The following is a 23,076-nucleotide window of genomic DNA, read 5'->3' on the forward strand; positions in this document are numbered from 1 at the left end:
CTGCCATTTGATGAGAGACTTACTCATCATTTATTGATTCTATGAGCGCTTAAGAGGTGAAGAGTTAATAGCTTAATAGGCTGCCTATAGCCTTGAATGTGCTTACTGAGCCGTTCCAACCCTCATTCATATTACGTGTAATTGTCTTCCTGAAGCAGAGGATATTTTTATTTGTATAACCCCTCCTTAATTTGTTTCACTCATTATAATGGTGGTGTTTCCCATGTTTACTCATCACTCAATATGTTAATAGAATTGTCTGTAAGGAGTTTGTCTTTAACATGTATTAGAAATTTTTATTAATGTATAGGTCACATTTTCAGCTAAACACTCTGGAGTAGACCTTTCCTAATTCATTTCTAGGTGACTTGCTGTCCTTGAAACCCACTTCCTCCAGCTACGTTTCCATGGCTGACCTTTACTCTGGTGCAATCTACTTCACCCTTTCAACCCTACCTCATTCTCATATCTAAAAATCTGTCCTCCCAAGTCTCATATACAGTATATATTTTGTGAAAGCAACGAAGAAGCCTTCTATGTTTTGCCCCATCTTTAATTGGCTTTGGCCTTCTGGGTGCACAGAAGTCTTTGGGCCAAAGATGCGGCTTGCCATGATGAGCCCTTACAGTGCAGGTTGGCTGTGATGTTGACAAAATGCAGGGATGCTCTAGGTTCTACTGTGTGTTGACCCTGTTTTGGCTGGTTCCCCTGCAGGACACTAACAGCTTTTCATTGCCAGAGTCTGTTGAGGAGGATAAACAGTGCTACTGAGCATGCCAGAGGGGAGTGTGTGCAAAACCACACTGGAGGTCTGGCATAGAATCATAAAATGTAGGGCTGGGAGGGACCGCAAGAAGTCATCAAGTCCTTGCTTTGAGGTAGGACAGGTTTTTTCCAGCCTGTTCTTAAAAACTTCCAGTGATGGGGATTCCACAACCTCCTTTGGATGCCTATTCCAGAGCTTAATTATGCTTATAGTTAGAAAGCTTTTCCTAATATCTAACCTAAAACTGCCTTGCTGCAGATTAAACCCATTACTTCTTGTCCTACCGTCAGTGGACACGGAGAACAACTGGTCCTCATGGATGATTTAGTTGGGGATTGGTCCTGCTTTGGCAGGGGGTTGGACTAGATGACCTCCTGAGGTCCCTTCCAACCCTGATATTCTATGATTCATTCTGTTTGTAACAGCCCTTAATATGTTTGAAGACTGTTCTTGGGTCCCGCCGAGTTTTCTTAAGACTCAACATGCCCAAGTTTTAAAACTTTTCCTCAAAGGTCAGGTTTTATAAACCTTTTATTATTTCTGTTGCTCTTCTCTGGACTCTCTCCAGTTTGTCCACATCTTTCCTGGAGTGTGGTACCCAGAATTGGATGCAGTACTCCAGCTGAGGCCTCACCAGCGCCGAGTAGAGCGGGGCAGTTGCCTCCCATGTCTTACGTAGGACACTTCAGTTAATATTCCCCAGAATATTAGCCATTGTCACAACTGAATCACCTTGACTCATATTCAATTTGTGATCCACTATAACTCTCAGATCCTTTTTCAATAGTACTACCACCTGGCCAGTTATTCCCCATTTTGTAGTTGTGCATTTGATTTTTTTCCTTCCTTTGCACTTATCTTTATTAAATTTCATCACGTTGATTTCAGACTAATTCTCCCATTTGTTAAGGTCCCTTTGAAATCCAGTCTGGTCCTCCAAAGTGCTTGCAACTCCTCCAGCTCGGTGTCATCTACATATTTTATAAGCATACTTTCCACTCCATTATCCAAGTCAATAATGAAAATATTGAATAGTACTGAACCCAGGACTGTGGAACCCCACTAGATACGCCCCCATGGAAATCCACTAGATGCACCCTCCCAGTTTGACTACAAGCCACTGATGACTACTTTTTGAGTACGGTTTTTCAGCCAGCTGTGCATGGACCTTACATAGTTGCATCTAGACCACATTTCCCTAGTTTGTTTATGAGAATATCATGTGAGACACTATCAAAAGCCTTACTACAATCAAGATATATCATGTCTATTGCTTTCCCCACCCCCATCCATTAGGCCAGTAACTTTGTCAAAGAAGGAAATTAGGTTGGTTTGGCATGATTTGTTCTTGACAAATCCATCCTGGCTATTCCTAATAACTCTATTATCTGGTGGGTGCTTACAAACTGATTGTTTAATAATGTGTTCCAGTATTTTTCCAAGTAACAAAGTTAGGCTGACCGGTCTATAATTCCCTGTGTTCTCTTTGATCCAAGAGTAGGGTCAGCACAGAAATATCAACTGCTGGAAGGGTGGGGACCCAGGAGGAGGGAAGAAAGGCAGTTAACAAGGTGAGTCCTTGATGGAAGAGCCCAGAGCTTTTAGAGGAAAAGAGGCCCCACCCATTAGCCTGCCAGAGTCTCCTCTGCAATTATCCTTGCAGAATGGCCAGAGGCTCATTGTGACTAAGAGCTTTTATATGGACAGCAAGGCCATTATTCTTCCTAAGATGGTTGGAAGAAAAACCATGAGGGAGCTGGTAAGACAGCAGGTCTTTTACATCCCTCCCCATTTCTCCACTGTGAGTTTCCTTGCTGGGCATAGTCCTTGAGGAAACCCCAGATGAATTTTGATAGAATGATGCCTGTGAGCTGTTCTCACATTTGCAGCCTTTAACATGTTCCTGGAGTGGGGGGCAAGAGGTGGCACTTAATGTCCCTGGCACATTAGTTGGGTGATTTCCTTTTCATGGGCCCCCAAGGACGTGGGCATTGTGAGGCATTGCTGGGCCATTTCTTAGTCTCATGGATAGGCTCACTGTTCCACAAGGATGGGACCACTATTGCTTATTTACATATTGAACTGGACACTGACACAGGAAGCTTGGATTCCTAAGGACAAGATCAATGCACTAAGGGAACGTATGGCAAGATTTAAAAAAGGAGGCCAAGGTAATGTGGAAGAAAAGCTACCCTCTCATGTTTCCTTGTACACAGTGGTTGTGCACTGTATTTCCTCCTCATTTCTTCTTCCACTGTTTTTTTACAGTTACACCCTCTGCTTCATCTAACTACATTTTTTTTTAGGGCAGGCTGGGGCACCTTGTTTAGTTTCCTTTTCTTATCATAACTCTTTGTGTGTCAACCAGCCTTCTGTGCCATTGTATGCTGGAGGGCAACATACAGCCCTTAGGAAATATATGATGATAAAATAATCATCACTGATGTCATCAGTCACTGGGTTTGCTTTAATGCTTGTTTTACTGTATCCTGTATCTCATCATGGTGCCATTTCCCTAACTCACTGCCACAGGCTACTAGTCCAACACAAAACTCAGTCACAATACATAGGGGAAATTCAGTGCACAGTTGCTGAGCTATTGTAGAAGATGTCATGTTAGAAATTTGGCTAATTGCTGTCTCTCTTTTCAGGAGGAATCCATTAGGCAGACATCCATCTGCATAATTATGAAATAACTGTTTTTTTTTGTCATCCTGTCCTTAATCTCTCCACTTGCATTTCTTCTATTGGCTGATTTCATTCTCCTCCAGCCCATTAGACTAACAAACCTTTAAGAAACTGAACTTCATGACAAGGTAGGTTTTTCCAAGCTCTTCCAAACCCACTCTTTGGCTATTGATAGTACTTACGAACATGTCCTCAATGCCACTGTACTTAGCAATATATCATCTTTCTCTCCTGCATCTGTTCTCTGTAAGTGGAAACATTACCACATGCTGGCTGGATTACAAAATCCAAACGATACCACACAAAACAGGAGCAACTGCCAAGCAGAAAACAGTTGTTGCCACTTTTATTTTCTTTGTGTCACAGCTGTTAATCTCTTCCTTTATTGGTGCTGTTGCTAAGCGTAGCTCTGAATTAAGGGGATCTAGGCAGTCTCAAGCCAACAAAAAATAGACTAATTTTTGCCTAGAAAAAGGAGAGAATATCTTTTCAGATCATTTACCACTTGAGGTAATAAACTGGAAAGACAGTTAGGTTACTGCAGTTGTATGTGTTTCAGCAATGCTTTTTTGAATAGACATGTACAATAAATCAGCCTCATGGAAATGTAGGGCTGGAAGGGACATCAAGAGGTCACCCTACCATCCCTAAACTGTTGTACAGTACAATGTCTTTGGCCTACGGGCGATGCACTTTCCATATTCTTTCAGGTGGAATAAAATATCACACACTACAGCTCAGATCCTCAGCTGACTGGTGGGCACCACAGAATTCAGTCAAGCATTGATTTACATAAGCAGAGGATATGGGCCATCCTTATTGGCATGTTGCAACAAGGATCGGGAGGAGCAGAGGTGTTGTGAACTCCCATAGCCTAGCCATGTACCATCCTTTTCACTTTTCATGTCCTCTCTCCCCTAGGACTTGCCCTTGCCCCCTCTGGGATGAAGTAGATGTTGAGCGGAATTTTAGGCCTAGGCATAATTTCCACTATGTTAGAAGTATTGCAACCAAACTAGAGCACCCAGCGGTATGTTAAAGTGCAGTAGAATGTATGTGCCTGCCAGTTGTTTATAAACCCAAGGACTGTTAAGATGTCCTCTATTTGCAGAGTGAATTCAATATGAAATGTAAAGTGTTGCTGCAAACTAAGGTGAAAGTGTGCGATGCTATTTCTTAAAGCAGAACAGTGAAGCTGTTGTCTTCTCTGATCAGTGTATGCCCCAGAGCTTGCCCGTGCGAGTGCAGCTTATGGAACTGAAGGAGTGGGAGAGCGAGTGCTAGCAAAGATTTCCATAAAATTGGTCAAATGGATTCAGTTATTTCTGTGGTCATTCTGGAGACCATAGCTGGAGCTGTGGCAGCCAGCCAGCTCAGCTGTTAATTCTACAACAAAAACAAAATGCAAGAGTCGAGCACACACAATGCCATAATCAAATTCAGTGGTAGCTAGCGCCCATGGTGGCACACTAATCTCAAATTGTCGTATCAAAACAAGGTGCCACATCAGCTGCTGCCAATCCTTTTTGCCTAAATATACCCAGGGAAAACCCTGGCTGGAGGACAGCGGGAAAGGGTACAAATGGTAACTTTGGAGGGCGGGGGAGTAGTGATCCACCTCTTCTCCTACAGCTTCTTGGGATAAGTCTTTTTTCCTCTTTGTTTTCCCCTGGATGTAAGCAGAGTCAGGATGAGCTCTACCCTGACATCTGGTGGCGAGTCATGGTGGGTTGTGGAAAAGAACTTCAGGGGCTGATCTCATTTGCATAGGCACACCCACCCTGCCTAGATGGTCACTTTGGCTGCTGTAGGAGCCCCAGTTTCTCTGTTGTTGGGGCAGGAATAAACTGTTGTTATCCTGATTATGTGAATCAAGGACAGTGGAACTGTACTTGGCCTTTTGTTATGATGGAGGGACTCACCATCAACTAAGGAGCACTCGCTAGGCAAGGGTCATGGGTTCCAAAACCCAGTGAATGGAGAGAGGCTGGGGATAGGTATTAATACCTGGTGGTATGGGTCCTATGGTGAGGGCCTTACATGCTAATTGCACTTCCTCCTCTCTCCACTGTGGAATATCAGAGCTAATTTTGATTCTATTAGGAATCTAGTTACAGGCTGCTGAGCTGAATTCACTTTGGGCCAATGGTGCATCAGCACTGAGGCTCCCCTACTACAAGCTGAAATCACAAATGAGCTAAACTTACAAAGAGCTGAAATCTCTGAGTGTTGTGTTAAGTAGTGGGGGAGCCTGAAGATATATTGCAGAGCAGTTTGTGGGATGGCTGGCAGAGCAGAGCGGCTGGTGGAGCGGAGCAAGTTTTGGGATGCCTGGAGCAGCTCATGGGGGCGGCTGGCAGAGCAGAGCGATTCGTGGGACGGCTGGTGGGGTGGAGCGGAGCCCTATGGAGAGGTGGGGCAATTGGCTTTGGGCCACGCAAGGTGCCCCTTAACATCCCCCCACCATCTCCACCCAGGTTGGGAAGTAAAACTCCGCAGATAAACTTTCGAATTCTGGGGCTGCACTGACCAGGGACAGAGATTTTTGGGGTGTTGGACTTTTGGGACTTCGGGTGATTTTGGGTTGCTGCACTCAAGAACGAAAAGGGAAAGGACATGCCCCAATTTGCTTGAGGTGGGTTTTTTGCTCATGAGTTGTGTTAGGAATCCTGTTTGGTGTTTCTCCAACATAATGCCACATTGTTTCTCTCTGTTATTAAAAGGCTTTGCTACACTCAGACTCTGTGCTTGGGAGAGGGAAGTATTGCCTCTTGGAGGCGTCCAGCGGGGTGGTATATATTTGTCCCAGGTCACTGGGTGGGGGCTCGAGATGGTTTTGCATTGTGTTATTGGAATGGAACCCCTAGATACTGAACCCGGCCCTTGTTGCTGCCAACTCTGATGGGCAGAAGGGTTACACTATATAATTTGACTACTCAGATTCAGGGGTTAGTATATACAAACTCTGGTGCCTATATCACAATGATAGAGAAACACATGGCCCAACTTTGTACGATTTCTGTTGAAGTCAAGGGATTTGATTCTTCTCTGACTTACTACAATTGTATGGTGGTGTATTCTAGTGATTTCAGTAGTGTTACTCCTGACTGAGGTGGTGATAGCAGGTTTGCAGGTGCTGGAAGGGATATACGGAATGTTTTTGAATAGCTCCACTCTTTCTTTCAGAGACATATGGGACAGAAGTTTTGGGTAGCTGTGTATGTTTCCTGAAGACTCTTACATGGCATCACTCCTCATATTCAGCATGCACATGGTAGCCACACCAGTGATGATATAATTAAATTATACACACAATCATAGAAATGTAGGGTTGGAAGAGACCTCAAGAGATCATCTAGTCAGATGCGTGTAAAATCTTTAATAATAGAAAAAGGCACAGAGATCCCTTTCCCACTGATCTCATGTAAATAACAGGTATGTGAACATCTGTCATGCCCATGACACTATCTGATGGTGAGACAAATATCCTACTCATGCACAGTAAGGCATCAGAATCCCATTTTGGGCAACCAGGTCTAAAGCCTAAAGCCTGCGCTGCTGTCAGTGGATTGGGAGTGTTCTCCAGGGGACCCTAGGTTGGGGGTTGCAGTGTAGGGGAGCCATGACTCCATAGCATCCTTTTCCTTCGAAACATAATAGCAGGAGTGGGTGCAATGGAATTTTGGGAGCAGAAAAGGGGTATTATGCCTGGCATTATCCTCTGTTGGCTCCATCACTATTCCGATGGGTACAGTCTGCAGCTGCTACTATGCAGCAGAGAAGGAAACGAAGAACCAGAGCTGTTTCACAGAAAAGCTTGGCCCTTCATGGATTGGAAGTGCTGTTCCCTAAATTTTGGGGATCCACACAATGGAGCGGCTGTACCTTAGCCTTTTCCACAGCTCCCCTGGCCCTCTTGAGGAGAAAATTTGATAGAGAATCATGAGGTGAGCCTCATGGAGTTACTGGGCTGCCTCCTCACTTCCAAGGGGGTATTTCCATGGCAGGGTAACAACTTGCAAGCAAATTACCATGTTGGGAGGGTTTTCTTGAATCATAGAATATCAGGGCTGGAAGGGACCTCAGGAGGTCATCTAGTCCAACCCCCTGCTCAAAGCAAGGCCAATCCCCAACTAAATCATCCCAGCCAGGGCTTTGTCAAGCTTGACCTTGAAAACCTCTAATGAAGGAGATTCCACCACCTCCCTAGGTAACGCATTCCAGTGCTTTACCACCCTCCTAGTGAAAAAGTTTTTCCTAATATCCAACCTAAACCTCCCTCACTGCAACTTGAGACTATTACTCCTTGTTCTGTCATCTGCTACCATTGAGAACAGTCTAGATCCATCCTCTTTGGAACCCCCTTTCAGGTAGTTGAAAGCAGCTATCAAATCCCCCCTCATTCTTCTCTTCCGCAGACTAAACAATCCCAGTTCCCTCAGCCTCTCCTCATAAGTCATGTGTTCCAGTCCCCTAATCATTTTTGTTGCCCTCTGCTAGACTCTTTCCAATTTTTCCATATCCTTCTTGTAGTATGGGGCCCAAAACTGGAAACAGTACTCCAGATGAGGCCTCACCAGTGTTGAATAGAAGGGAATGATCATGTCCCTCCATCTGCTGGCAGTGCCCCTACTTGTGAGTCAACAAGGGCACACTGTTGACTCATATCCAGCTTTTCGTCCACTGTAACTCCTAGGTCCTTTTCTGCAGAACTGCTGCCTAGCCATTCGGTCCCTAATCTATAGCAGTGCATGGGATTCTTCTGTCCTAAATGCAGGACTCTGTACTTGTTCCTGTTGAATCTCATCAGATTTCTTTTGGCCCAATCTTCTAATTTGTCTAGGTGCCTCTGTATCCTATCCCTACCCTCCAGCGTATCTACCACTCCTCCCAGTTTAGTGTCCTCTGCAAACTTGCTGAGGGTGCAGTCCACGCCATCCTCCCGATCATTAATGAAGATATTGAACAAAACTGGCCCCAGGACCGACCCTTGGGGCACTCTGCTTGATACCGGCTGCCAACTAGACATGGAGCCATTGATCACCACCTACTGAGCTCGATGATCTAGCCAGCTTTCTATCCACCTCTGTTGATTGGCTCTCCAGAGGACCAGGCAATGCTGTAAAGCACAAACGTACATTTCCTCCTGAAAATTGCCCACATCACCCATGGTTTTTCTCTGTAGTTAGATGCATGATGACCTAGGACTATGCAAGTAATTAATGGACTAGTCACTAAATGAATGTGATTGTTTGTGCTGAACTATAAATAGACAGAAGTAGTACAAATGGGAAAGTGCCTGTGATGTTACCCGATTGGTTTCATTACTCCGTTAGTTTGGCATATTTCTAGGGCTGGTGTTAATGAAAGGGGAGTATTGCCTCAGGAAAATGCAGGGCCATCAGTGAGACTTCTGTAATAAACATTAGGATGCAGTCTGGGCTAGGAATATTTAAGGGAGATATATTCTGTGCTATGATCTGATCTGTTGGGACCAATATATATTACTTATTAGCTTTTTATTTAAATATTGTGTAGCAGGGAGGGGGAAGGGTGACTCTTAGGATTTCCTATTTGGGGTTACAAATTTTCTATAAAACAGTTGATAAGCAGCAGCCTGTTTGCTTGATTGGAAGCTCCAATATATATTGTGAATCTCATATCAGTGACTCATTCATTTTTCACATTGCTGTTAAGTAGACCTGGATACCTCCATGCTGGAGGGCTACATCTAGCTGCTCAGGAGTGGAATTAATATCTGTCAACTTCTCCTGCTTTATGAGGACAATACAATTAAGTTGTATTCTGAAACCGGGAAAAAATGAGTCTGTGTGTCTCTCCCCTCCAGCTCTTTAATAAGGTTCTCTGCTTCAGATCCAGTTATAGACCTTTCACAAAATCATTGCTTTGTTTGTGTTTGTATGCACTATTGTTTTAGCCGTGTCGGTTTCAGGACATTAGAGAAACAAGATGGGTGAGGTGATACCTTTTATTGGACCAACTTCTTGAGCTACAAAGAGCTCTTTTTTCTGACCTGTGTAAGCTCTAAAGCTTGTCTGTCTCACCAACAGAAGTTGGTCCAATAAATGATACTACCTCACCCGCTTTGTCTCTTTAAATTAAAATTGGCCACTTTATGATTACTCTAATTTACACCTTTCTGTTCTCTCCTATTCATGGCTTTTCCTGCTACGCCTCTCTTCCAAATCCTCAGCAACATCAGTATAGGCTCCTGGTGTGAATTACACCATGACCAATCAATTTAGTGTAATGTGTAAACTGAGAAAGCCAGAAGGTTAAATTACATCAAGTTAGCCTCCCTTAGATTCACCCAGACTCATCTCTAAACTTATTCCTGCATCTCTATTCCTTATTCAGGAAGGAATAAGGGCCATATTCCAGCTTTGGATACATATGTCAGTGGGAGCCCTCTGAAAGGCTGTCTGAAGCCAGGACTTTACTCTACAGATATAGAGTTAACTCTGAACCTGTAAATCTCATGGATTTGCCAGCATGCCTGTGTTGCTCACTGTTTAAACATGAAGAGGTTTTTTTCAGTATTGTGTTTTGGAAATGCTTAAGCTGATGACTATTCCATAGGGATCTCATTTTAAAGAGAGTCAGGTGGCAAAGCTTTCTCACCATTCATAAAAATGGCAAAAGAGGGTAGATAGATAGGAACCCTTGTAGATGTTCCACAGATTTTCTCAAGTAAATAGTTCTGTGAGAGCTGTGGATATTAAATACAGTGTCCAACAGACACAGCTTCTCCACAGGGATCAAGTCAGAGCTACCAGAATCAGAACTCTTTGCCTTGGTTACTTCTCTCTGCTCCTACAGTAATAAACAAATCTAGGTTTCAGCAACACCTACCTTTAGGCAATATGGACGCAAATAACTGCTAGTCCTACATACCAGGATAGATTTTGATTATTGAAAAGAAGATCAAGAGGTGAATTGATCATGGTCTATAAGTATCTTCAGAGGGAAAAGATATCTGACACTAGAGAGCTCTTTAGTCAAGCAGGAAAAGGCATAATGAGATCCAAGAGTTGGAAGTTGAAATGAGACAAACAAACTTAACTGGGAAATAAGTGGAATTTTTGAAGTGAGAGTAATTACCCACTGGAACAGCATACTAACGCATGTCTTGTCATTTCAGGTCTTTAAATCAAGGCTGGATGCCTTTCTAAAAAAAATCCCGTAGTTTAACCACAGGTTATTGGACACGATGTGGGAACTATTGGATGGAATTCTGTGGCCTGGGTTATGTAGGGGGTCAGACTTGATGAACACAGTGGTCCTTTCTGGCGTTAAAATTTATGAATCTATTAAGAGAAACTTTCATAAACAGAAAGAAGCTCACAATGATGTTGTCAAGCAGGGGTGGCCAACCTGAGGCTGAGGAAGAGCCAGAATTTACCAATGTACATTGCCAAAGAGCCACAGTAATATGTCAGCAGCCGTGCCATCAAAGCCCCCCCGCTCCCAGCGCCTCCCACCCACCGGCAGACCTGCCAATCAATGCCTCCCCTTCCCTTCCGATCAGGTGTTTTGTGGTGTGCAGGAGGCTCTGAGGGGGAGGAGAGAGGGCACTGCAGGCTCAGGGGAGGCAGCGGGAAGGGGTGGAGTGGGGGCAGGGCCTGTGGCAGAGCCAGGGGTTGAGCAGTGAGCACCCCACAGCCCATTGGAAAGTTGACGCCTGTAGTTCCAGCCCTGGAGTCGGTGCCTATACAAGGAGTCGCATATTAACTTCTGAAAAGCCACATTTGGCTCCGGAGCCACAGGTTGGCGACCCCTGTTTTCAAGGATGCCTCAACTAAGCTCTCAGAAACTGAGTGACAACTCCCCAACAGCAAATAAAAGGTGCATGGTCCTGAATGCACTCTAATAACTGCCAGTGGATTGTACCTAGAGGGAATAATTGTTGGCTATATATGTCCTGGCTATGCATAGGCAACAGATAATTGCTAATGAGACAGGTTATCTTTCACACAAAGTCAAGAATGCTTTTCAAGCACGCAAAAAAAAAAAAAAAAGTAAAATCCCTTATCTTGCATTGCTGCATATAAAAGATTCGATATGGAATAACTGTTCAAAATACCATTTCACAAGGAGATTACTAGAAATGGATTCCTTGAATAGAAAATAAGATTTTTATAATCCTTTAGTAATTTGTTGTTTTGATCTTTGCATTTAATTTTTTTAATTGTAGGTGGCAAATGTTAGATGGGTAGTATAAGGTGGGTGGGATGATGGTGAGTGATGCAGGAATTTATAGTAGTGGGAACTAGTTGAATCCTTTAACTGATCACTTCCGGATTAAGGGCCTGATTCTCATTCATGGTTAGGTCCCTTTATACTGCTCTTGCAGCCTATCGAAGGGGTGGCCTTAGCGTGGGTGTCATGTAATTTAGTCTCATTTTAAGGCTTCTTTATATTACCAGACCAGTGTAAAAGGGGGCTTAGTGTAAATGAAAATCAGGCCCTTAACCTTTGGGTTTTTTAGTTGTCTCAGAGACACAATTCCTTCCCTGGACTGCTCCTGGGGCAGCACAGCTTCTATTGGCTAGAAGCAATGTTTCAATCTGGCCCTTAATAAATAACATCTTTTTTTTAAGTTCAATATCTGTATTTTATTAAATTTTACAGAACTGCATGTACTGTATTAGAAGACAGAATTGCATTAGTGATACATAATTTCATTTCTGGTCAGACTTCAAATAATTTCCATATTCCTGTGAAACTAATCTCAAGTCACTGTGCTTCATCTTCCACACTATCTGTCTTTCTGAGATGTAATATAAAAACACTCCCCACACAAAACACAGGGCATACAGAGTATTTATTAATAAAGTATAGCAATAGACCCCGAGGAATCATAGACTATTCACTTACTTGCACAAGAATAAAATGCCACTCTCTTCATTTAGGCTGATGCGAATGCTCATTTATGTTCTTCCTTTCATCCCAAAAGGATCCTGATGTATTTTACAAACTGATATAAATACTCTTTATAGGCATAACTGCATCCACTGAAACACAGTGGTTTAGGTGAAATGTGGCAACTCATTAACAAGTGCACAGAAACTACTCAACTTTACATTTGAAATTTCCAGGAGAGGCTAAATAGGCAAGATTACCCAAATTGGATCTTGGTCATGACAGGTTAAACCCAATCTATCTACTGCTCTTACATAGATTTTCATGGAAAATGCCATGTTAACAATGCCATATAATCAAAAGATGGCAACGCCAGTATTAGCCCTGGTCTACACTAGGACTTTAGGTCGAATTTAGCAGCGTTAAATCGATGTAAACCTGCACCCGTCCACACAATGAAGCCCTTTATTTCGACTTAAAGGGCTCTTAAAATTGATTTCCTTACTCCACCCCTGACAAGTGGATTAGCGCTTAAATCGACGTTGCCGGCTCGAATTTGGGGTACTGTGGACACAATTCGATGGTATTGGCCTCCGGGAGCTATCCCAGAGTGCTCCATTATGACCGCTCTGGACAGCACTCTCAACTCAGATGCACTGGCCAGGTAGACAGGAAAAGAACCGCGAACTTTTGAATCTCATTTCCTGTTTGGCCAGCGTGGCAAGCTGCAGGTGACCATGCAGAGCTCATCAGCAGAGGTGACCATGATGGAGTCCCAGAATCGCAAAAGAGCTCCAGCATGGACCGAACGGGAGGTATGGGATCTGATCGCTGTTTGGGGAGAGGAATCCGTGCTATCAGAACTCCGTTCCAGTTTTCGAAATGCCAAAACCTTTGTGAAAATCTCCCAGGGCATGAAGGACAGAGGCCATAACAGGGACCCGAAGCAGTGCGGCGTGAAACTGAAGGAGCTGAGGCAAGCCTACCAGAAAACCAGAGAGGCAAACAGCCGCTCTGGGTCAGAGCCCCAAACACGCCGCTTCTATGATGAGCTGCATGCCATTTTAGGGGGTTCAGCCACCACTACCCCAGCCGTGTTGTTTGACTCCTTCAATGGAGATGGAGGCAATACGGAAGCAGGTTTTGGGGACGAAGAAGATGATGAGGAGGAGGAGGTTGTAGATAGCTCACAGCAAGCAAGCGGAGAAACCGGTTTTCCTGACAGCCAGGAACTGTTTCTCACCCTGGACCTGGAGCCAGTACCCCCCGAACCCACCCAAGGCTGCCTCCTGGACCCAGCAGGCGGAGAAGGGACCTCTGGTGAGTGTACATTTTAAAATACTATACATGGTTTAAAAGCAAGCATGTGAAAGGATTACTTTGCCCTGGCATTTGCGGTTCTCCTAGATGTAGTCCTAAAGCCTTTGCAAAAGGTTTCTGGGGAGGGCAGCCTTATTGCGTCCTTCATGGTAGGACACTTTACCACTCCAGGCCAGTAACACGTAGTCGGGAATCATTGTAGAACAAAGCATTGCAGTGTATGTTTGCTGGCATTCAAACAACATCCGTTCTTTATCTCTCTGTGTTATCCTCAGGAGAGTGAGATATAATTCATGGTCACCTGGTTGAAATAGAATGCTTTTCTTCAGGGGACACTCAGAGGAGCCCATTCCTGCTGGGCTGTTTGCCTGTGGCTAAACAGAAATGTTCCCCGCTGTTAGCCACAGGGAGGGGGGAAGGTTGAGGGGGTAGTCACGCGGTGGGAGGAGGCAAAATGCGACCTTGTAACGAAAGCACATGTGCTATGTATGTAATGTTATCAGCAAGGTTTACCCTGAAAGAGTGTAGCCACTGTTTTATAAAATGTGTCTTTTTAAATACCGCTGTCCCTTTTTTTTTCTCCACCAGCTGCATGTGTTTCAATGATCACAGGATCTTCTCCTTCCCAGAGGCTAGTGAAGCTTAGAAAGAAAGAAAAAACGCACTCGCGATGAAATGTTCTCCGAGCTCATGCTGTCCTCCCACACTGACAGAGCACAGACGAATGCGTGGAGGCAAATAATGTCAGAGTGCAGGAAAGCACAAAATGACCGGGAGGAGAGGTGGCGGGCTGAAGAGAGTAAGCGGCGGGCTGAAGACAGGGCTAAAGACAGGGCTGAAGCTCAAATGTGGCGGCAGCGTGATGAGAGGAGGCAGGATTCAATGCTGAGGCTGCTGCAGGCCCAAACCAGTATGCTCCAGTGTATGGTTGAGCTGCAGCAAAGGCAGCTGGAGCACAGACTGCCACTGCAGCCCCTCTGTAACCAACCGCCCTCCTCCCCAAGTTCCATAGCCTCCACACCCAGACGCCCAAGAACGCGGTGGGGGGGCCTCCAGCCAACCAGCCACTCCACCACAGAGGATTGCCCAAAAAAAAGAAGGCTGTCATTCAATAAATTTTAAAGTTGTAAACTTTTAAAGTGCTGTGCTTAAAGTGCTGTGTGGCATTTTCCTTCCCTCCTCCACCACCCCTCCTGGGCTACCTTGGTAGTCATCCCTCTATTTGTGTGATGAATGAATAAAGAATGCATGAATGTGAAGCAACAATGACTTTATTGCCTCTGCAAGTGGTGATTGAAGGGAGGAGGAGCGGGTGGTTAGCTTACAGGGAAGTAGAGTGAACCAAGGGGCGGGGGGTTTCATCAAGGAGAAACAAACAGAACTTTCACACCGTAGCCTGGCCAGTCATGAAACTGGTTTTCAAAGCTTCTCTGATGCGTACCGCGCCCTCCTGTGCTCTTCTAACCGCCCTGGTGTCTGGCTGCGCGTAACCAGCAGCCAGGCGATTTGCCTCAACCTCCCACCCCGCCATAAACGTCTCCCCCTTACTCTCACAGATATTGTGGAGCACACAGCAAGCAGTAATAACAGTGGGAATATTGGTTTCGCTGAGGTCTAAGCGAGTCAGTAACCTGCGCCAGCGCGCCTTTAAACGTCCAAATGCACATTCTACCACCATTCTGCACTTGCTCAGCCTGTAGTTGAACAGCTCCTGACTACTGTCCAGGCTGCCTGTGTACGGCTTCATGAGCCATGGCATTAAGGGGTAGGCTGGGTCCCCAAGGATACATATAGGCATTTCAACATCCCCAACAGTTATTTTCTGGTCTGGGAATAAAGTCCCTTCCTGCAGCTTTTGAAACAGACCAGAGTTCCTGAAGATGCGAGCATCATGCACCTTTCCCGGCCATCCCACGTTGATGTTGGTGAAACGTCCCTTGTGATCCACCAGAGCTTGCAGCACTATCGAAAAGTACCCCTTGCGGTTTATGTACTCGGCGGCTTGGTGCTCCGATGCCAAGATAGGGATATGGGTTCCGTCTATAGACCCACCACAGTTAGGGAATCCCATTGCAGCAAAGCCATCCACTATGACCTGCACATTTCCCAGGGTCACTACCCTTGATATCAACAGATCTTTGATTGTGTGGGCTACTTGCATCACAGCAGCCCCCACAGTAGATTTGCCCACTCCAAATTGATTCCCAACTGACCGGTAGCTGTCTGGCGTTGCAAGCTTCCACAGGGCTATCGCCACTCGCTTCTCAACTGTGAGGGCTGCTCTCATCTTGGTATTCATGCACCTCAGGGCAGGGGAAAGCAAGTCACAAAGTTCCATGAAAGTGCCCTTACTCATGCGAAAGTTTCGCAGCCACTGGGAATCGTCCCAGACCTGCAACACTATGTGGTCCCACCAGTCTGTGCTTGTTTCCCGAGCCCAGAATCGGCGTTCCACAGCATGAACCTGCCCCATTAGCACCATGATGCATGCATTGGCAGGGCCCATGCTTTCAGAGAAATCTGTGTCCATGTCCTGATCACTCACGTGACCGCGCTGACGTCGCCTCCTCGCCCGGTATCGCTTTGCCAGGTTCTGGTGCTGCATATTACTGCTGGATAATGCGTGTGGTATTTAATGTGCTCCTAATTGCCAAAGTGAGCTGAGCGGCCTCCATGCTTGCCTTGGTATGGCGTCCGCACAGAAAAAAGGCGCGGAACGATTGTCTGCCGTTGCTCTGACGGAGGGAGGGGCGACTGACGACACGGCTTACAGGGTTGGCTTCAGGGAGCTAAAATCAACAAAGGGGGTGGCTTTACATCAAGGAGTATTTCAGGCAGGACTTCACGGAGGGTTCCAATAAGAAATGGTGCACCTAAGTTATCGTTCTTATTGGAACAAGGAGGTTAGCCTGGCCTCTGATTGATACATGGCTAGATTTACCTCGCTGCACCTTCTCTGTGAGTGACTGCAGTGTGACCTAGAGGAATGAGTCCCCTAGACAGGGGAGGAGGCAAATGAGTACAAAACAAATCTGGTCTATTTCTTGTTTTGACCCACTCCATCTATCTTTTACATCTTTGGCTGGCAGCAGACGGTGCAGAAGGACTGCATGCCATCCACATCTCATGGCTGCTCGGCAGAAGATGGTACAGTACGACTGCTAGCCATCCTCATCTCTTGCCTGCCTGGCAGAAGATGGTACAATACGACTACTACCAATCCTCATCTCTTGCCTGCCTGGCAGAAGATGGTACAGTACGACTGCTAGCAGTCCGTATCACCTGCCCGCTCACCATAAGACGGTTCAATAGGACTGACTGCAGGACTAAAGAGAATGACCTGGTCAAGTCACTCCAAATTTAGTCCCTGCGCCCATGTCTGCCCAGGCGCTCCCAGCCGACGTGGCCAGGAGCACCTCGGACACGACGAGGACGACTACCAATCGTATTGCACCGTCTGCTGCCAGAAGGCAATGGGTTGCTGCTACTGTGCAGCAAAGCCGTACCGCGTCTGCCAGCACCCAGGAGACATAGGGTGACGGTTGCCTGAGCGGGCTCCATGCTTGCCGTGGTATGGCGTCTGCACAGGTAACTCAGGAAAAAAGGCGCAAAATGATTGTCTGCCCTTGCTTTCACGGAGGGAGGGAGGGAACGGGGGCCTGACGATACGTACCCAGAACCACCCGCAACAATGTTTTAGCCCCATCAGAGTGCTCCATTGTGACTGCTCTGGACAGCACTCTCAGATGCCCGATTGTTTGCCGTTGCTCTGACGCCGGGAGGGGCGACTGAGGACACGGCTTACAGGGTTGGCTTCAGGGAGCTAAAATCAACAAAGGGGGTGGCTTTACATCAAGGAGTATTTCAGGCAGGACTTCACGGAGGGTTCCAATAAGAAATGGTGCACCTAAGTTATCGTTCTTATTGGAACAAGAAGGTTAGCCTGGCCTCTGATTGATACATGGCTAGATTTACCTCGCTGCACCTTCTCTGTGAGTGACTGCAGTGTGACCTAGAAGAATGAGTCCCCTAGACAGGGGATGGGGGGAAGCAAATGAGTACAAAACAAATCTGGTCTATTTCTTGTTTTGATCCACTCCATCTATCTTTTACATCTTTGGCTGGCAGCAGACGGTGCAGAAGGACTGCATGCCATCCACATCTCATGGCTGCTCGGCAGAAGATGGTACAGTACGACTGCTAAAAGTCCGTATCGCCTGCCCGCTCACCATAAGACGGTTCAATAGGACTGACTGCAGGACTAAAGAGAATGACCTGGTCAAGTCACTCCAAATTTAGTCCCTGCGCCCATGTCTGCCCAGGCGCTCCCAGCCGACGTGGCCAGGAGCACCTCGGACATGACGATGACGGCTACTAGTCGTACTGTACCGTCTGCTGCCACAAGGCAAGGGGTTGCTGCTACTGTGTAGCAATGCCGTACCGCGTCTGCCAGCACCCAGGAGACATAGGGTGACGGTTACCTGAGCGGGCTCCATGCTTGCCGTGGTATGGCGTCTGCACAGGTAACTCAGGAAAAAAGGCGCGAAACGATTGTCTGCCCTTGCTTTCACGGAGGGAGGGAGGGAACGGGGGCCTGATGATATGTACCCAGAACCACCCGCGACAATGTTTTAGCCCCATCAGGCATTGGGATCTCAACCCAGAATTCCAATGGGCATCGGAGACTGCGGGAACTGTGGGATAGCTACCCACAGTGCAACGCTCCGGAAGTCGACTCTAGCCTCGGTACTGTGGAAGCGCTCCGCCGAGTTAATGCACTTAATGCACTTAGAGCATTTTCTGTGGGGACACACACACTCGAATATATAAAACTGATTTCTAAAAAACCGACTTCTATAAATTCGACCTTATTCCGTAGTGAAGACATACCCCCACTGTGGCTCCCAACACCATGTTGAAGATGCTGATTCAGTATTGATTCAAAAGATGGAATGCCACAACTGAGGAGTTGGTCTATACAGGAAAGTTTTCCTAGTTATACTGGTGTAATTATACCAGTATAATTCCCTGTGTGGACATTCTTAGTCTGGAATAAGAGTGGCTGCTTTCAGTTTAACTTAAATCCCTTCCATAGTGACAAACTTAAACTGGAAAAGGCATTCTTATTCCAGAAGAAGTGTGTCCATATACCAATGTAACTGTATCAGTTTAAATTCACCTTAGCTTATAACAGTATCATTTCTCCAGGGAGACAAGCTCTGAATCACCAACACCAGTATCTGCAGCACATAAATGATCTTCATTGTTTTCCATCCTAGCACTGACTTGGCCAGACCCTGTTGTGCTTGTAAGACCTCATGTGGTCACAGCACAGACTTGTGGCTGATGAGAAAGAAGAGAGGTAATTCAGTGGTACAATTCAGTCCACAAATAGAATTACCACACTGGATCTATTCAGAATCTGGGCCTACAAATCAATGCGCAAAAATTGACAGTAACACTGGTACAGAGGTTAGAATTCATAGATGGAGTTGAGGTCATCTCCTGGGTGAGGGCACTTCTCTCACATCACAGATTCCTCAGCTTCTCCACACTTTTAGAGAGAGTGCAGTCCAGCCCCAAAATTTCAGCCGGACACTGTCTCCAGCTTCTGGGCCATATGGCCGAAGGCACATCAGTTATAGCTCGTGCAGGACTGCGCATGAGATGCCTGCAAGCATGGTTCGTTTTGTTTTACAGACCAAACAGAGACAACATAAATAAACTACTACCGATGCCCACCAAGATCAAACAATCGAATTGGTGGAAAGACCCAATAAATGTCTGCACAGGAATCCCGTTTGTTCAACCTCCCCAATCGCTACTCCTGACCACTGACACAACCCTCATAGGATGGGGCACACATCTCAATGATTTCTCAATGCTGTGGCAATGGTCTCCATCTGGGATATGCCTTCACATCAACCTGCTCGAACTCCGAGTGGTCAGGAATGCATGTGTTCACTTCCTCCTTCTGATCAGAGGCACACACGCCCAAGTCATGATGGACAACATGGCCTGCGTGTATTTTATAAACCGACAAGGAGGCACCAGCTCACCCTCTCTGTGCATGGAAACATTAAAACTATGGAACTGGTCACATTTCCCACAATATCAGCTGCCTGCCTACTGGGAGTGCACAACATGACATCAGACAATCTCAGCAAATTCCCCCAAAACCATGAATGGGAGATAGATTCAGTGATACTCCACGACATATTCTGGCGATGGGGGACACTGACAACAGACCTGTTTGCCACTTATCAGAACAAGAAATGTCCACAGTACTACTCCAGAGCGGGGATTGGACAACTTTCCATGGAGAACATTCTCCTCCTATCATGGGACAAGGGCCTTCTTTGTGACTTTCCGACATTCCCTCTAGTACTGAAAGTCCTCTTGAAAATAAAAAGAGAAAAAGCAAACATCATACTGATCGTTCCCACCTGGCCCAGAAAGACACTGTATCCTTACCGGTCACAACTGGCGCTTTGTCCAATGACTCTTCCAATCACTCCTTACCTTACGAAAGGCACACTCTCCATCCCAACCTGCTGATATTGCAGCTCAAAGCCTGGCTCCTTCTTGGTTCCAGCACATAGAAACATCTTGCTCTGAAGAGGTACAGAAAGTGTTATTACTTAGTAGAAAGGTGGCTCCCCGTCATACCTACCTACAAAAGTGGACTAGATTTCAGATCTGGTGCCAGCCCAAAGGTCTCACCCCGGATGCAGCCACTCTGTTTGTAATCCTAGACTATCTGGTGGCGCTCAAGAAATTGGGACTGTCTGTTAGCTCAGACAGAGGGTGCAGGAGAGGTGCGGGGTGCATCAGGGGGTTTAGGGCAGGGGGTTGGAGTGCAGGAGGGGTGCGACAGGGGGCTCAGGGCAGAGGGTCGGGGTGCGACGGGGCTTACGGCAGGGGGTTGGGGTGCAGCAAGGGGCTTAGGGCAGGGGGTCGGGGTGCAGGAGGGGTGTGGAGTGCAGCAGGCAGCTCAGGGCAGGGGGTTTGGCTGCAGGAGGGGTTCGGAGGGTGGGTCTGGCCTGGCGTGCACCGGGGGCAGGGCAGGCTGCCTGCCTGCCCGCCCGGCCTCCCTGCTCCCGCGCCACTCCAGAAAGCGGCCAGGACCTGGGGGAGGGGGGAACATGGGTCTGTGTGTTGCCCTGGCCGCGCCTCCAGGTACCTCCCATTGGCCGAGATTCCCCATTCCCGGCCAATGGGAGCTTCGGGGGAGGTACCTGGAGGAGTGGCCAGGGCAACACTTAGACTCCTGTGCCTCGCCTCCCCTCCCCCAGGTCCCGGCCTCTTTCCGGAGCGGTGCGGTGGCAGGGCAGGCAGGCAGGGAGGGAGCCTGATTGATTTTTAATTTGATTATTAAGAGTATTGTAACTAATTATTTTCTTTGAATAAATGTTATTGTGTTTTCAAAGAATTACTGGTTGAGTGTCAATCCTTTGAGCAGAAGGCTGTATCCATGTCCTCTGATGGGTTAACAGAACCGATCTGTTCTGGGGAGTCCTCTGAGAGTCAGAGACAAACACCCTGGTAAAACCCCAGCAATTCCTCTAGGGTGGGCCACCCCTTGTTACCAGTGATGCAAGTAAGCCGGTATGGTCAGGGACGCTGTACCATTAAGACATTTATTGCCGGTATGCCATACTGGAAAGACACATTTTCAAGAATGAATTGTAGAGCCCTTCACGGATACAAATTTATATCCGCTGATAGAAATTGGTATCTGCTGAACCACAGGGCTGTCTCCCCTGTCTGGGGTCTGTATGGCCCTGCCAGAGGACAGGGCTGGGGGCACCTCCTCTGGCGCAGCTGTACTACCGGCATGGGGCGCTGGCTCCTGGGAGCGATGGCCCCATGTTCTGCTTCTTTTGCCGTTGTGGTTCCCAGGAAAGCCCTGCGGTTCAGCAGATACTCATTTCTGTTCACAGATATCTGCATCCGTCAATAGAAATTTGTATCTGCGCAGGGCTCTATTGTCATAGACTGTTTTTTGTGTAATGTGCCAGGTATCGTAGCTGTCCCAGTACACACTTCGTGCAGTGTTTTAGGGCAGCTGTGCAAGACTAGTCTGCGGCCTAGTTCCTCTTGTTATCCTCATAAGGGTATTGGAAGAGTGCGCTGGCATATGTAGCTAATTGCTAAAATATGTCCCTTGTACGTGTTGTGTTGTTGTGTATTGGGTTGCGTTGATATCAGTTAGGGCAAGTTGCTATGGGGATAGGTGGTAAATGACTGGGGGATTGGGTCAGTGGTTACCATGTGGGGTTAGAATATTTAGGTGTGAGGCGGAGGCTGCAGCCACAGTTTAAGTTTAGTTCTGGAGTTGGGACTTAAGGTGACAGAGAGTAGACTGCTACAGTGCCGACACATTCTGCCCAGATATACAGTTTATCGAATCAGATCCATTATTTTAGGTGTGTGCCTTTGTAAGGAGCAAGCGAGAGACAGCCTGCATTGTCTGTGTCATCTCTGTGTGTGTAAGTTACACTTGATTTAGAATCCGAATGGTCATGGTAAGGCATCTACGCTACTGTTGCATGGCGCGAAAATAAAAAATCTGGGCAGTGAGTGACATTGAAGATGGTCAAATCGAGAAACCAAATTTAGCTAGCTAGTTCAGGTTTTTTTAAGTAGTTAATAAGGGTCAATCACAATGTCAGTGCAACAAATGTTAATAAAAATGTTCAAGCATAAAGCAGAGGATGAATGTGGAGAAAGTAGGGCCTCTAAAAAAAAAAAACATGAATGAGTTACTGACACCGCATGAAGCCACAGAAAGGCCAAATCTGCAGCCTGAGGAGGGTGAGAGGTCTGCTGAATCAAGGGGTAAGCCTACTGTTGAAAAGCAATAATACCCAGCTGTGTGGTTGAGGGTTCAATTTGACGAATTCCAAAGGAAAAACTATTGGCTGTTTGCTTCCAGTGGAATGCTAGGGTGTAGAACATGTAGAGACGTTTCCAATTTAAAGCTTTTTCTCAGGTCGATGTGTGAATATCGCTTCGCAATGGACTGAATGTCAGATTTCATCTTTTGGGAAAAGTAAAGAAACAGAGCTCACATCACTTTGAAAAAAAACTAATGAACACAAAAAGTCAGCTGCTCACACTGAAGTGACAAAAATTCTAGAAACAGCTACGAAAGGCATTCTGGTCAACATCAATGCAAAAGGTGAAGAAGCAGCATTTGAAACCACTGCTTACGTGTTCAGGACGGCTTACTACATTGAGAAAATGAATCAGCCATATACGGACCACAAGAGCTTGATTGACCTGCAACAAGTGAATGGGGTGGAGATGGGGCAATTGCTTCAAAGCAGAACTGTCTGCGGTGATATCATAGAACATGTCTCTCTGCAGAAATGGAGAAAAAAATTGTCTCGCAGATAATCAAGACCAAATCCAAG

General features: G+C 46.3%; 1 protein-coding gene across 1 annotated transcript; it reads left to right on the forward strand.

Moving 5' to 3' along the window:
• Nucleotides 1-494: 494 nt before the first annotated feature.
• Nucleotides 495-14,883, forward strand: LOC125632730 (uncharacterized). The gene is made up of 2 exons (XM_048841390.2): nucleotides 495-13,657; nucleotides 14,246-14,883. The coding sequence occupies exons 1-2, from the start codon at nucleotides 13,075-13,077 to the stop codon at nucleotides 14,329-14,331; spliced, it is 669 nt and encodes a 222-aa protein (XP_048697347.2). The 5' UTR covers nucleotides 495-13,074; the 3' UTR covers nucleotides 14,332-14,883.
• Nucleotides 14,884-23,076: the final 8,193 nt, after the last annotated feature.

The sequence above is a fragment of the Caretta caretta genome, chromosome 2 (genome assembly GCF_965140235.1).
Source record: "Caretta caretta isolate rCarCar2 chromosome 2, rCarCar1.hap1, whole genome shotgun sequence".
NCBI lineage: Eukaryota > Metazoa > Chordata > Testudines > Cheloniidae > Caretta > Caretta caretta.